A 16,020-nucleotide genomic window follows, 5' to 3' on the forward strand; every position below is an offset into this window, starting at 1 on the left:
TACATGATAAGCCACAATCACATTTCTATAAATCATAATTTAGTACACTTATTTTAATTATGTTAGTAGGTAAGTTTTCTGTATAGCTCATCTATTTGGAAAACAACTGCTTCCTAAAGCATAGTTATAGATTTTGTTATAAGTTCCCTTTTATATATGTTAACTTCAGCAACTTAATATTTTTCAAACTTTCTGGTGGAAACAGTATCCCTAGAAGATAGCCCAAAGGGCAGCAGTTTTATATAATTTGAATTTGGCCTTAGGCTTCCCATTGCTCCTAGATACACTCTTAAATCAGGTTCTCTTAAGACTGTCTTGGCCGCCACAATCCTGAAGGACAGTGATTTGTTTTCTTGGCAAATCTCACTGCTTTACAGTTGATTACCTTCTGAAAGAATGGAGAATATCCTGCAGAGTGGGCTGAGACATGTAAACCAGCATAGTTGGGAAAAGCACCAACTTTTGTGACCTCCCTTCCCACCAAATTTTGTGACCCACTTCTGCTGGAAAGGTGTGGTACTGCTCCATCCTTTAGTTCAGAATCAAGGCTTTAAATATATTCTTGGGTTAATGCAGGCCCTTTGGTCTTTCTGCAGAATTCCTTTTATGAAACTGTCATGTGCATGATGCCATAGCTTAGTAATGCTGAGGGGATTGATGGATATGATTCTATGAGCCTCATTGCTGGGTTTAATGTTGGGAGGTAGAGATATTTATTATCTAATGTCTTACTCTGTTTTCTGAACACATGCAAGAGAATTTCTCTGCCATTTTAGTATTAGAAAGTAGTTGTATTTTTGAGCAGCAACCAGTTTATTTTTACCTCAAGAATCATGTAACTGACCATGCATTCCACTTCATATTGATGGGTAGAGAACTTTATGGAGTTTTTGGGTCAACAAGGGAATGTTCATTTCACATCTGACATTTTGTTATCCTGTTTTCTCTTGGCCTCATTTTGCCTTTATTTTCAGTTTCTCTGTACACATCATTTTGGTTATCCGCCTCAACTAAATATTTTTTTCTAAGAATAAAACTGGGGAGTAAATGGATATTCACCCTTGTAATTATTTCTGATAGTAAGTTCTTTAATTTATAAAGGAATGTTGTCTAAATAGAGTTTCCCAGACAGTGCTAGTGGTAAAAAACTGCTTGCCAATGTAGGAGACATAGGAGATGTGGGTTAGATCCATGGATTGGGAAGACTGCTAGAGAGGGAAATGGCAACCTACTCCAGTATTCTGGCCTTGAGAACCCCACTGACAGAGGAGCCTGTCAGGCTCCAGTTGATGAGGTGGCAAAGAGTCAAACACGATTAGCACCAGTTATTTAAATCAAATTTTACTTGCTAATGTGATCAAACTTCTAAAGATGACTTCCCAGTGGTGTGTATTTAGAAAAGCCTACAGTTAAACTGAGGCTTCAGCTTTTTTGTGTGTATAAAAAAAAAATCTACATCACTTCATGACAAATAGAAGGTGAAAAAATAGAAGTGGTGACAGATTTTATTTTCTTGGGCTCTAAAATCACTGTAGGCGATGACTTGTGCAGTGAAATTAAAAGATGCTTGTTCCTTGTAAGGAAATCTTTAACAAACCTAGAATGCATATTGTAAAGGAGAGACGTCACTTTGCCAACAAAGTGACGTTGGTCCATATAGCCAAAGCTGTGGTTTTTCCAATAGTCATGTAGGGAGGTGAGAGTTTGACCATAGCAAAGGCTGAGCACTGAAGAACAGATGCTTTTGTATTATGATGCTGGAGAAAACTCTTGAGAGTGCCTTGGACAGCAAGGAGATCAAATCAGTCAATCCTAAAGGAAATCAACCCTGAATATTGGAATGTTGGAAAGACTGATGCTGAATCTCTAATACTTTGGCCACCTGATGTGACGAGTGGACTCATTGGAAAAGACCTTGATGCTGGAAAAGATTGAAGGCAAGAGGAGAAGGGAGCAGCTGAGCCTGAGGTGGTTAGATAGCATCACCAACTCAGTGGATATGAATTTGAACAAACTCCAGGAGATAGTGGAGGACAGAGAAGCCTGACTTGCTGCAGTCCATGGGGTCGCAGAGTCAGACACGACTGAGCGACTGAACAACAACAAGAAAAATATCTACATTGATATATTGAACTAGCTTGGGTTGTTTAAATTAAATACCCTATCAGCCCTGAAATGTCACTTATCTCTTTACCGTATCTAACTTGATTAAAAGAATCCATCAACAAAAGTTGAAATATTTTCTCCAGTGGAACTCCTTCAAAGTAACTTCTATTTAAGATTTCCCTTAAGATTTGCATGCGGGTGACTTAAAACTGTTTCACAACTCAAACCTTTGTTAATTTTAAAAGGATATACTGTATTTTCATACTGTTCATGGGGTTCTTAAGGCAAGAATACTGAAATGGTTTGTCATTCCCTTCTCCAGTGGACCACATTCTGTTAGAATGAACAGTATGAAAAGGCAAAAAGATAGGACACTGAAAGATGAACTCCCCAGGTCTGTAGGTGCCTAATATTGCTACTGGAGATCAGTGGAGAAATAACTGCAGAAAGAATGAAGGGGTGGAGTTAAAGCAACACCCAGTTGTGGATGGGACTGGTGATAGAATAGAAGCAAGATCCAATGCTGTAAAGAGCAATATTGCATAAGAACCTGGAATGTTAGGTCCATGAATCAAGGCAAATTGGAAGTGGTCAAACAGGATATGGCAAGAGTGAACATCAACTTTCTAGGAATCAGCGAACTGAGATGGACTGGAATGGGTGAATTTAACTCAGATGACGATTATATCTACTACTGTGGGCAGGAATCCAGTAGAAGAAATGGAGTAGCCATCATGGTCAACAAAAGAGTCCGAAATGCAGTACTTGGATGCAGTCTCAAAAACGACAGAATGATCTCTTTTCATTTCCATGTCAAACCATTCAATATCACGGTAATCCAAGTCTATGCCCTGACCAGTAACACTGAAGAAGCTGAAGTAGAACAGTTTTATGAAGACCTACAAGACCTTTTAGAACTAACACCCAAAAAGGATGTCCTTTTCGTTATAGGGGACTGGAATGCAAAAGTAGGAAGTCAAGAAACAGCTGGAGTAACAGGCAAATATGGCCTTGGAGTACAGAATGAGCCTAGCAGGGCAAAGGCTAATAGAGTTTTGCCAAGAGAACGCACTGGTCATAGCAAATACGCTCTTCCAACAACACTAGAGAAGACTCTACACATGGACATCACCAGATGGCCAACACCGAAATCAGATTGATTATATTCTTTGCAGCCAAAGATGGAGATGCTCTATACAGTCAGCAAAAACAAGACCAGGAGCTGACTGTGGCTCAGATCATGAACTCCTTATTGCCAAATTCAGACTTAAACTGAAGAAAGTAGGGAAAACCACTAGACCATTCAGGTATGAGCTAAATCAAATCCCTTATGATTATACCGTGACAGTCAGAAATAGATTTAAGGGACTAGATCTGATAGAGTGTCTGATGAACTATGGACAGAGGTTCATGACTTTGTACAGGAGACAGGAATCAAGACCATCCCCACGAAACAGAAATTCAAAAAGGCAAAATGGCTGTCTGAGGAGGCCTTACAAGTAGCTGTGAAAAGAAGAGAAGCGAAAAGCAAAGGATATACCCATTTAAATGGAGAGTTCCAAGGAATAGCACGGAGAGATAAGAAAGACTTCCTCAGTGATCACTGCAAATAAATAGGGGAAAACAATAGAATGGGAAAGACTAGAGATCTTTTGAAGAAAATTAGAGATACCAAGGGAACATTTCATGCAAAGATGGTCTCAATAAAGGACAGAGATGGTATGGACCTAACAGAAGCTGAACATATTAAGAAGAGGTGGGAAGAATACACAGAAGAACTGTACAAAAAAGTTCTTCACAACCCAGATAATCATGGTGGTGTGATCACTCACACTCACCTAGAGTCAGGCATCCTGGAGTGTGAAGTCAAGTGGGCCTTAGGAAGCATCACTGCAAACAAAGCTAGTGGAGGTGATGGAATTCCAGTTGAGCTATTTCAAATCCTAAAAGATGATGCTGTGAGAGTGCTGCACTCAATATACCAGCAAATTTGGAAAACCCAGCAGTAGCTGCAGGACTGGAAAAAATCAGTTTTCATTCCAATCCCAAAGAAAGGCAATGCCAAAGAATGCTCAAAATTCTCCAAGCCAGTCTTCTTCAGTACATGAACCGTGAACTTCCAGATGTTCATGAAGGTTTTAGAAAAGGCAGGGGAACCAGAAAAAAGCAAGGGAGTTCAGAAACACATCTATTTCTGCTTTATTGACTATGCCAAAGCCTTTGACTGTGTGGATCACAATAAACTGTGGAAAATTCTGAAGGAGATGGGAGTACCAAACCTCCTGACCTGCCTCTTGAGAAACCTGTATGCAGGTCAGGAAGCAACAGTTAGAACTGGACATGGAACAACAGACTGGTTCCAAATAGGAAAAGGATTACATCAAGGCTGTATATTGTCACCCTGCTTATTTAACTTATATGCAGAGTACATCATGAAAAATGCTGGGCTGGAAGAAGCACAAGCTGGAATCAAGATTGCCGGGAGAAATATAAATAACCTCAGATATGCAGACACCACCCTTATGGCAGAAAGTGAAGAAGAACTAAAGAGCCTCTTGGTGAAAGTGAACGAGGAGAGTGAAAAAGTTTGCTTAAAGCTCAACGTTCAGAAAACTAAGATCATGGCATCTGGTGCCATCACTTCATGGCAAATAGATGGGAAAACCATGGAAACAGTGGCTGACTTTATTTTTGGGGGGCTCCAAGATTACTGCAGATGTTGATTGCAGCCATGAAATTAAAAGACGCTTATTCCTTGGAAGGAAAGTTATGACCAACCTAGACAGCATATTAAAAAGCAGAGACATTACTTTGTCAACCAAGATCCATCTAGTCAAGGCTATGGTTTTTCCAGTGGTCATGTATGAATGTGAGAGTTGGACTATAAAGAAAGCTGAGCACCAAATAATTGATGCTTTTGAACTGTGGTGTTGGAGAAGACTCTTGAGAGTCCCTTGGACTACAAGGAGATCCAACCAGTCCATCCTAAAGGAGATCAGTCCTGGGTGTTCATTGGAGGGCTTGATGTTGAAGCTGAAACTCCAATCCTTTGGTCACCTGATACGAAGAGCTAACTCAGTTGAGAAGACCCTGATGCTGGGAAGGGTTAAGGGCAGGAGGAGAAGGGGACAACAGAGGATGAGAAGGTTGGATGGCATCACCGAATCAATGGACATGGGTTTGGGTAGACTCCTGCAGTTGGTAATGGACATGGAGGCCTGGTGTGCTGCAGTCTATGGGGGTTGCAAAGAGTCGGACACGACTGAACAGCTCAACTGATACTGATACTGTCTTTAGTTAGCCTAAACATATTTAATTGAATAAACATAAACCTCCAAATGACCAAAGTAAAAATGTCTTTAGCAATTTGGATAGTAGCTCTAAATATTTACAATATTTAGATTTTTTTTTTTTTCCTGCAATGGGTGATACATTAAATGTAATGATGTTTTATGGTAACCTTAAATATGAATTTAAAAGTATTATTATTTTTCTCTGTAGAGATATAACTGCTATAAGCATCACTGGAGTGATACAAGAAAACCTGTCATTTTGGAAGTAACACCAGGAGGCTTTGACCAAATTAACCCTGCAACAAACAGAGTCCTCTGTTCCTATGACTATAGAAATATTGAAGGCTTTGTAGATCTCTCTGATTATCAAGGAGGGTTTTGTATACTTTATGGAGGATTTAGTAGATTGGTAAGTAGTGTTTTTAAAAAGTTATTTTAAAAGAGACATGACTATTTGAAGGAAAGCTGAGTTTTTACACTTAATTTTGAAATTTCCTTTGAGTCCTCTGGAAGGAAGTATGGTATTTTGAGTGCAGGCTTTGGTATCAGAGAGATGTCAGCTTGAATTTCAATTTGCAGCTCTCTAAAATGTGGAGAATAATATGTGTATGTCTTAGGTTTTTGTTTTTATTTTTTTGATCAAATGAGATACTTTATGTAAAATGCTTAGCACAGTATGTAGTTTAATGTTAAATAAACTGATTACAGTTTTATTTTCATTAGTATTAATGTCTTACTTGAAAGTTTCTAAATTTTCTTTGAAAAGTTATGTTTAAAAAAAAAAGTTATGTTAAAATCTCTTTTTTTTTATAGTTTTCTTTCCTTTGTCCAGCTATTTGTAATCTGAAATCTGAATAGGCTTTGAAACTTCAAATTTGGAGTTCATCGCATGTTTTTGTCTTAAAATTCTGAGTTACATGTAAATTTGGGGGCACAGCAGAAACCCCTTAAGGTGCTGAGACCCTGTTTGTTAATTGGCAGTAGAAACAGAGCTTTAAATTATTACCATTTTTTTTTTATAAGAAACATCTGCCTTTCTTGATTAAACCCCATACCTCAAAAATGAGCATTAGAGTGTCCAGATGGAAAGGCTCAGCTGAACTTACTCTCAGAGTCCTTTCTCTTGAGATTTTAAATCCTATAGCTACCTTAGTATCCTGGGAACACTACTCCCGAGATTTAGTGTTCTGTAGACAAATTTTCCATCCCTGGATAGCAGAAACAGGGCAAGTCTTTTGGATATACAAGAGGCTAAGTGTAGCAAAAAGAAAAGAGAATGATGGATGGGGTGAACGATCTGATTGACAAAACATGTTAGCTTCTTCAGTTATAGGCCTTGTCCCATTCTCACTCTACCCAGATGATGGGTACCATCCTAGTGTCCCTCATCTAGGAATGTGCCTATGGGCATTTTGTTATCGCTGAGTCTAGACCCAAAAGATGAATGATCCAAGAGAAAATTAGTTCCTTTTCCTACCCTGAAGCAGCCTAAAACCTCCTGTCATAGTCCTGCCCAAAGGTTTGTCTCTTCCCTGGGTGGTAGAAGTTTATAATGATTAACCTCTTGGTGGAAAACATATCTAATTATAGTAATATGGCTTCACAGATCTTAACAGAATCACATTAATTCATCAAGTCTTCCAATGCATAAGGTAAACATTAAAGATAAGAATTGTGACAGTCCTCAATTACCAACATGTTTTATTGCTTGTTGGCATCAAGCAGTTTTAATTTAATTTTTTTCACATATGCTACTTTTATTAAATGACAGGTGACATCAAACTTGGTAATCTTAATGTATAGATCCATGGGTATAACTTGGCTTCACATTGTAATCACCTAGAGAGTTTTTTTAAGGCCACTGTGCCTTTGGCTCATTTTCTGAAGATACTGAGTCAATTAATATAATGGGAGGCCTAGCAATGGCAATTTTTTAAAACTCCGGAATGGAGCTGAACATTCAGGCAAGTTTGGGAACACTTTTATTCATAGTATTGTATGTGGCAGCGTGCCTCAGAGTTGAAGGTGTATACAGATCAGCTGGGGCATCTTGTTCAGTCTCAGATTTTGATTCCATAGGATTGAGGTTGGAACTGAGATGCTATACATCTAACGGGCTCACAGATGGTGCTGACTTTACTGGTCCTTGGACCACCATTTGAGTTGCAGGAGGCTAAGCATACTATCTGCCTTTTAAAAAACACTAGCTAAAATAAGTCAATTCACTACAGGTATGAGACCATGACAGATTCATTCAAGAAACTGATACCTTCTGCATCCATAGTGACTGAGATAAGCTGTTGGAAATGAAATCAGGTTTTAAAACATGATCTGATCCAATGTTTCTCAACAGGGTAGTTCATGGCATTCTGGGCAGGACAGGTCTTTCTTGTGGGATTCTCCTATCCTGCCCTTCACGGCATTTTTGGCTTCCAGGTACCACATGCAAGTAGCCATACCTTATCCTTAATACACTCTGGAGATTGGTTTGTAATATTCATAGGCCAGTGACTTGGTGAGCATTTAAGCATTTTTTAAGATAATCTTGCAAGAAAGCCCATTGTATAAAAACAGATTAAGTCAGAGCTATCTTAGTTGAAACTGGAATTCTGTCCACCGTAGTACCCAGCACCTCCATTGGACTTGGCTGGGTTCCCTGGGGCCTCTTTTGAAGCCCCAGAGTGGTATTTTCCACACAGGGATGAGAACCAGACTCCGAGAATTTATGAGATAGTTTCCTTTCAGTGATTATTTTCAAGGCTTTATATTTCAGACTTTGATTTTAATTTAATAATCAGCCACAACATACTGCTTATTTACTTCTGATAAGATCTACCTTTTTTTCTCCTAGAATTTCTCTTTCAGGCACTTTCCTATGAGTTGATTCACTATGGTCATACTTTAATTATTTCAACCCTAACATTTTAAATTTCAAAATTTATGCAGCATTTATTTGCATCAGAGCAAAGAGAAGAAATTATCAAAAGTGCAATAGATCATGCTGGCAACTATATAGGTATTTCATTGCGGATCAGAAAAGAACCTTTAGAATTTGAGCAATATTTGAATCTTCGATTTGGCAAATACAGCACTGATGAATCCATCACATCTTTAGCAGAGTTTATAGTCCAGAAGATATCACCTAGACATTCGGTACGCTCATATGTTAAAAGTCAAAATTTGTTCATCTGATTTTGACATTTTTTTTCAATAATTTTTTAATATATGTTGATTTTGTTTGAAGGAACCTGTAAAAAGAATTCTAGCGCTTACAGAAACATGTTTAGTAGAACGTGATCCAGCAACCTATAATATTGCAACATTGAAGCCCTTAGGAGAAGTAAGTTTCAGTTAATAGTTTAAATGAGATTTCTTCCTGTTGATATATTAGAATCATTTTCTTTCCGTTTTAATATTTTTTATGCCTAAAGAATAGGAAACAATCTGTATTTTTCATTGTATGTATTGATCTTAGAACAATGAATATTGCAATATTTGTTTTTCAGGTATATAATGAAAACTTTATTATATGAAAACTTGAATGAGACTTTTAAGCAGCTCTTAAATTCTGATATTATAAGCAAGTTACGTTTTTAAACATTGACTTTTGTCAACTAAATGATGTGTAGTTTTCTAATGGAATACCATAAAATTAACATCTTTCATGGAACTTGTTTCTTGTGTTCCTTAGGTGTTTGCGTTAGTTTGTGACTCAGAAAATCCACAGCTTTTTACCATTGAATTTATAAAAGGCCAAATACGGAAATACTCCTCAACAGAGAGGTATTTTTTTTAAATTCATCTGGTTTTTGAGATCTTAGTATGTGCAAGGCAGAGTGCTTCATCAAAGAGGAAAAACAAAGATAAATTTTATCTAGAACTTTAAAATTATGATGAAGAAAAAGACAACTTTATTTTGTTGCATATTTAAAATATCCTTCATTTAGTTTTCAAGTTTCTAAGAGTATATAAAAATGGTTACTTGGTATTAAATCAAAGGATGGAAAATAAAGTATGTTTCTGAAACTTACACTTTTTAAGTATTTAAAAAATAATACCTTTCACTTTCACTCTTAAATGTTTGAATAATGGTAGCCAGTTCCTTTGATAAAAATACACTCAGTGCAGCAAACACCACATGGTAAAACAGCTGAACCTGTATGCAGGTTTTGTGTGGGTGTGTTTTAAACTCCTTTAGGTGACTACAAAGGAAGGTAGTCACTGGAGCATATGGTAAGAGTTTGTTGAGTTTTATAAGATGTAAGAAACTGCCAAACTGTATTCCTAAAGTGGCTGTACCATTGTGCATTCCAGCCAGCAGTGAATGAGCGTTCCTGTCGCTCCACATCCTTATCAGCGTTTGGTGGTGTCGCATTTCAGATTTGGCCATTCTAACACTAATGTCGTGGTACCTTGTTTTAGTTAGCATTTTCCTGATGTCATATGATGTAAAGCGTCATAAAGGACTTTGGATCATTTTTTTTTCCTTTTTTTTTTTTCCCACTTTAATTTTGTTTTGGGGTATAGCCAGGTAACAAAGTTGTGATTGTTTCAGGTGGACAGCAAAGGGACTCAGCCATACATATACATGTATCCATTCTCCCCCACACCCTCCTCCCACCCAGGCTGCAGGATTGTTTTTTTATTGGGTTATTCTTTTTATTGTTGAATTTTAAGAGTTCTTAGTGTATTTTGGGTAATGGTCATTTATCAGATATGTCTTTTATAAATATTTACTCCCAACTTGTGGCTTGTCTTTTTAGTCTGTTGATGAAGTTTCTTGAATAAGTAAAACTGTAGAGAAAGAAGCAGATAAATGGTTGCCTGGGGTTAGGGAGTTTTTTGCAAATGGGCACAAGGAAACTTTTTGGGGTGATGGAAATGTATAAAAACTGGATTCTGGTAATTATTGTACAATTGTATAAATCTATGAAACATTACCAGACTCTACATTTTAATTGAATGACTTTTGTGATTTTTAAGTTATCTCTCAGTAAAACTGTTAAAGATAATCTTAAAATTAGAAAACAAGAGGAAAATGTTAACAATTCATTCCTTTAGTAGCTTGTACATGATATCAAACAGGAAAGTGAAGGACTAGTATTGGAATGTCAGGTTCTCTCCTGCCACTTCTCTTTAGGACTTCCCTTGTACCCAGGGTGCCCCCCAGAGCAGGTTACCTTCTAAAGGGCCTATGCTGCTTTCTAAATGAAAATCTCCTTAGATTATCAATCCTAAAACCTTTTTATTTTTAACTTTGCTTAGAGATTCCTTATTAGCAAGTTTGCTGGATGGAGTAAGAGCCTCTGGTAACAGAGATGTTTGTGTGAAAATGACATCAACTCATAAAGGTCAGCGATGGGGGTTACTCAGCATGCCTGTCGATGAGGAGGTAGAGAGCCTTCATCTCAGATTCTTGGCTACACCTCCAAGTAAGTATTGATTTAACTATAATTTCATTTCCATCCATCTACTTAACAATAAATAAGAAATAACAGTGCAGACCTCTAAATCGTTTTGAATCATTCATTTCCTTACAGATGGCAACTTTGCAGATGCTGTATTCAGGTTCAACGCTAACATTTCATATAGTGGAGTTCTGCATGCAGTGACACAGGATGTAAGATAAATTGTATCATAATTTGTTCATTGTCATTAATTTTTGGTGTAGAAACTTTTTTGAAATACTCTTCCTCACCTAGGGTCTCTTCTCAGAAAACAAAGAAAAACTGATCAATAATGCCATAACGGCATTATTGTCCCAAGAAGGGGATGTTGTTGCTTCAAATGCAGAACTTGAAAGTCAGTTCCAGGCTGTGAGGAGGCTTGTGGCTTCCAAAGCTGGTTTTCTAGCTTTTACTCAGCTTCCAAAGTAAGTTGCCTTAATTTTTTTTTTTTTAATGAGAATTTGAAAAACTCAAAATAGCAAATAATCAACAAATTTACCTCTTTATATCTGATTAAACTTGTTACTTTTTAATATGGTAATATAATAGTTTCTATTCATGAGATATAAAAAAGCAAGATGAATGAATGGAAATGATATTGCTGACTTTTGCTTATACATTCACCCATGATATTACTGACTCTTGTTTCAGTGAATTTGAATGGGAAGTTCAGATTCAAGCCTTTTAGCTTTAATCAACTTTCAACCCCCCCCCCCCCCCGCCCCCGCCAAAGGAAAAAAATTATGAAGACTGTTATGTTCTAGATATGGGATTCAGAATATGTAATTGCTGTAGTAATGTAGTAGAAACTTAAAATAGCTTACTATGTTATATTTTTATAATAAAATAATAGAATGATGCTCTGGTGTTGCTACTATATGCTGTTGTTTTATTCCATGAGGTTTCGGGAGCGTCTTGGAGTGAAGGTAGTAAAAGCACTCAAGAGGAGCAACAATGGAGTAATCCATGCAGCTGTTGATATGCTCTGTGCCCTCATGTGTGTAAGTACTGGTTTTTTCTCAAGGAAACTGATTCTAAGTGACTGATGATTTAAATTTCCACAAACCTAGATTTTATTGTTTCAACTAAATTTAATGTTTCTGTATTTCCTAACTTGCTCTTACAGTTATTTACTTATTCAAATAAATATTTGTTTAGCACAGCCTATAAACTAGGCACTGTGCTGATTACAAAAAGAAATACCAAGATGTTAAGACAAATTCCTTCCCTGAAATTGCTGGCAGTCTAGTAAGGTAGGCATGTGTATATAATTGTATACATAGTAGGGGCCATGGGATCCCTAAAAAGCAGCACTTGATTCTGGTTTTGTGATGAGAAGATAAAGAGTTCTAGGTTAGTCTTTATGGAATATGTTACACTTGATCTGAATCTTAAAGGGCAGGTAGATATTTTCTAGTTGTGAGAAGACTTTCCTAAGGCAGAATAATTAGCATATGCAAAAGTTTATTTGGGAAGCGAAAAATAATTGAATATGACTGGATCATGACGTATGAATGGGGGCACACAGGTTTAGGAGTACAGCTAGAGATGTGTGCAGAGACCATCATAAAAAGCCTTTTGTATCAAGGAAGCTAGTTTTGTATGCTTTATAGTAAAGAAAACTGATTTTTTCAACAGAAGAGTGGTAACATGTCAGTTCTGGAATTTTAGAAAATTCATGGATGGTATGTGAAGTATAGATGAGAGGTCAAGTTAGAGGCACGGAGAGCAAATTATCATGTGAGAAACGAAATGCTGAAGTAGGATGGACTAAAGAAGGCACATTTGAAAGCTGTTTGAGAGGTAAAACTCTAACTTGCTGACAGTTGTTGTAGGGAGAAAGCTGTAAAACTTGGACATTTTTGGTTTATTTCAATTTTGTGTATAGTATATGTTCCTTATAGTAAGTATTTTAGGCAGACTTAGTGGTATACATTAAGCATAAGTAATCACTTGAATGTGCTCTGTTGTGTCTGGCTGTGTCTGTTGTGTCTGGCTCTCTGCGACCCCATGGACTGTAGTCCGTCAGGCTCTGCTGTCCATGGGATTCTCCAGGCAAGAATACTGGGGTGGGTAGCCATTTCCTCCTTCAGGGGATCTTCCCAACCCAGAAGATGAACCCAGGCCTCCTGCATCGCAGGCGGATTCTTTACTGTCTGAGCCAGCAGGGAAGCCCTTGTATAAAACCTTGTATAAAATCACTTGTATAAAACCTTGCATTTATTCCCCAAAGTGGATTTTATTATCTTTATTAAAAATAATTCCATTACAGAATTAGTGAAGGACTTCCCTGGTGATCTAGTGGTTAAGAATTCACTTGCCAATGCAGTGGACCCAGTTCAATCCTTGGTAAGGGAAGATTCTGCTTAGCTGCCACAGGGCAGCCAAGTCTGTGCTCTACAGTTACTGAACCCCACACTCTCTGGAGCCTGCAAGCCACAACTACGGAAGTCCATGCTCCCTCAAGCCAGTGCTCCACAACAAGAGAAGCCACCATGATGAGAAGCCTGTGTACCACAAGTAGAAAGTAGCCCCCCACTTGCTACAACTAGAGAAAGCCTGTGCACAACAATGAAAAACCCAGAACAGACAAAAGTACATAAATTAATTTTAAAAAGAATTAGTGGAGGTGGGAGGGGGATCGGGATGGGGAATACATGTAAATCCATGGCTGATTCATGTCAATGTATGACAAAACCCACTACAATATTGTAAAGTAATTAGCCTCCAACTAATAAAAATAAATGGAAAAAAAAAAAAAAGAATTAGTGGAAAAACTAGAACAAAACATAATAGTAGTGTGAAATAATTTTGCATGAATTATCTCATTTGAGCTTCATAATAGTCCAATAAGATTAGTATTTTTATTCCATCTTTATAGCTGAGGAAAATGAAATTGAGAGAGTTAAAATAATGTAACTGTCTAAGGTTGGCTATAGTCAGTAGCAGAATTAGAATTTGATCTTTACTCCTAACTGTCATGCTGGAATCCTTTTTAGGCTCTTAGTTTATTCCAGTTGTCAAAAGAGAATCATCTTGAGACAAGGAAGTATTTGCTGCTAATTTTAATACTTATTTTAAAATGCTAAGTTTATCATTTCAAATTTATATTATAAAATTGGGGGAGACAGAATGGGTGTTATTTGCTTTTTAAGAGGGAGATCTATGACTTATTCTCTCAAAAGTACCCTGTGCAGTACTATCTACCCTTACTTGTTAGGCAGATTATCTACAGTCTCATCAGACCCAGGAGAAGTCATCACTTCTGCTGGCTTATCTTATCACAAGTTTCCCTTCTACAAGTTTCCCTTCTGCCTTAAAGGATGTGGTTTTTAGCTCTTTCAGTGTTCAGTGAGTACTCTTTATAAATAACTTTTATGTGATGCAACTGCTTATGAATTTATCACTGTTTTTAATCAATAGCCCATGCATGATGACTATGATTTAAGACAAGAACAGCTAAACAAAGCTTCTCTTCTCTCTTCAAAGAAGTTTCTGGAAAACTTACTGGAGAAATTTAATTCCCATGTGGTGAGTTAAAGTTAAGTTTGTCTTAATGAGTGATACCATACAGATTGAAGATGTTCTGGAAGTACAACATGGACAGTTTTTATTCTGTTTTGTTTTAAATTGTGGCTCTCATTTCAGTATTGGTTACAGTTCAGCTTGCTCACTTACTTATTTTATTACTGTAAAATAGTGTCTTAAGACTACTTAATTATTTAGGAAAGGATAAATTGCAAAGCCTTTAACTTTTTAGTTATATCCCAGATTTTTGCTCTTCTGTTTGCTTTAAAAATGTCATTATGAAATAATTTGCTTTAAAAAAGGCTAATAAAATCTTTATTCCTCAATCACTGGTTAACAGTTTTGGAGATGGGCAGTCTATAATACGTAAAAGGAATATGAACAGATTGCCAGAGCTTTGCAGGTGTTATCCAAGATTGCCTTTTATACAAATATACATTAACATTAGTTATACATGTTTGAGGAGTCTTGGTTAGTCTCTTGAAATCTGACTGAATTTTAACTTTTCTTTTTGAGATAAGATAAGCACTGGATATACTACATTAGTAAAACAAGTACTGCTTCAAGTAGTACTTATGTTGAGAGCACTTTAAAACTCATGTTGGGAAATTAAATGTTTACCTCTAAGATAATAGGATAACAGAAAATCCCCATTATTAGCTGTGTTTTAAGTGAAGCTCTCTGTGCTAAGCCAAGGTAATATGTTGCTTTGTTTCAGGATCATGGGACTGGTGCCCTAGTTATTAGTTCACTCTTGGACTTCCTTACTTTTGCCCTGTGTGCTCCATATAGTGAGACAACAGAAGGGCAGCAGTTTGATATGCTCTTGGAGATGGTAGCATCCAATGGAAGAACACTCTTTAAACTCTTTCAGGTGAGAGCTTACACTTTCATCAGGTAACAACTAATCCGAGAGAACCACTTTTCGGTCAGTTTGTTTTTAAAATAATATATGTGTGCTTCTGTGGTAATCTAAATGAATATAGCCTAGTATGTTATCGTATTAGAATATTTCACTGATTTCTTGGTGTTTCACGTAGAGCTCTATTGATGGCTTTTGATCAATATTTGATTCTGTTGCCCTTCTTTTCCATCTTAAAAGTAGTGAAAAACTGATTTTTTTCCCGTGGTCAACTCGAAGTTCTCTTTTCTTTATAAATTTCCAAATTTTAAGGTGAGCTTTAGCAGGGCCATTTATTGGCAATTGAAAACATTTATTTCATATAATGCCATCATGTTTATTATGTACATGTGTGTATATGATATTTATATTTATAAATGTCTATTTCTGCTATTTTAATATCATAATTATGGTGCACTGGGAAGACCTAGAGGAATTGGATGGAGAGGGAGGTGGGAGGGGGGATCGGGATGGGGAATACGTATAACTCTATGGCTGATTCATATCAATGTATGACAAAACCCATTGAAATGTTGTGAAGTAATTAGCCTCCAACTAATAAAAAAAATATATCATAATTATTTGATATTTATCATTCTAATAAGTAGAATATATATAATTATTCACATTAGTGCTAGCTGCTTCTACTTATGTAAACTCTTTGTTTTCTGTATCTGTAAAGCTCTATTGTAAGAATACCTAAAATTTTTAAACCAGACTGTGAACTGACTAGTAGCTTTTTACT

The 16,020-nt window shown here is 36.8% G+C and overlaps 1 protein-coding gene across 2 annotated transcripts in view; it reads left to right on the forward strand.

Annotated features, from left to right (window-relative positions):
• Nucleotides 1-16,020, forward strand: part of DNAJC13 (DnaJ heat shock protein family (Hsp40) member C13) — a 155,238-nt gene that overhangs the window by 49,522 nt on the left and 89,696 nt on the right. For both annotated transcript variants that reach the window (XM_061167595.1, XM_061167594.1), the window contains 10 exons: nucleotides 5,608-5,808; nucleotides 8,346-8,552; nucleotides 8,644-8,739; nucleotides 9,091-9,182; nucleotides 10,665-10,831; nucleotides 10,940-11,019; nucleotides 11,102-11,271; nucleotides 11,748-11,847; nucleotides 14,270-14,377; nucleotides 15,093-15,248. In XM_061167595.1, the coding sequence (XP_061023578.1) occupies nucleotides 5,608-5,808; nucleotides 8,346-8,552; nucleotides 8,644-8,739; nucleotides 9,091-9,182; nucleotides 10,665-10,831; nucleotides 10,940-11,019; nucleotides 11,102-11,271; nucleotides 11,748-11,847; nucleotides 14,270-14,377; nucleotides 15,093-15,248 (1,377 nt within the window). The remainder of the gene's footprint in view (nucleotides 1-5,607; nucleotides 5,809-8,345; nucleotides 8,553-8,643; nucleotides 8,740-9,090; nucleotides 9,183-10,664; nucleotides 10,832-10,939; nucleotides 11,020-11,101; nucleotides 11,272-11,747; nucleotides 11,848-14,269; nucleotides 14,378-15,092; nucleotides 15,249-16,020) is intronic.

This window comes from Dama dama, chromosome 19 (genome assembly GCF_033118175.1).
Source record: "Dama dama isolate Ldn47 chromosome 19, ASM3311817v1, whole genome shotgun sequence".
In the NCBI taxonomy this organism is placed as follows: Eukaryota; Metazoa; Chordata; class Mammalia; order Artiodactyla; family Cervidae; genus Dama; species Dama dama.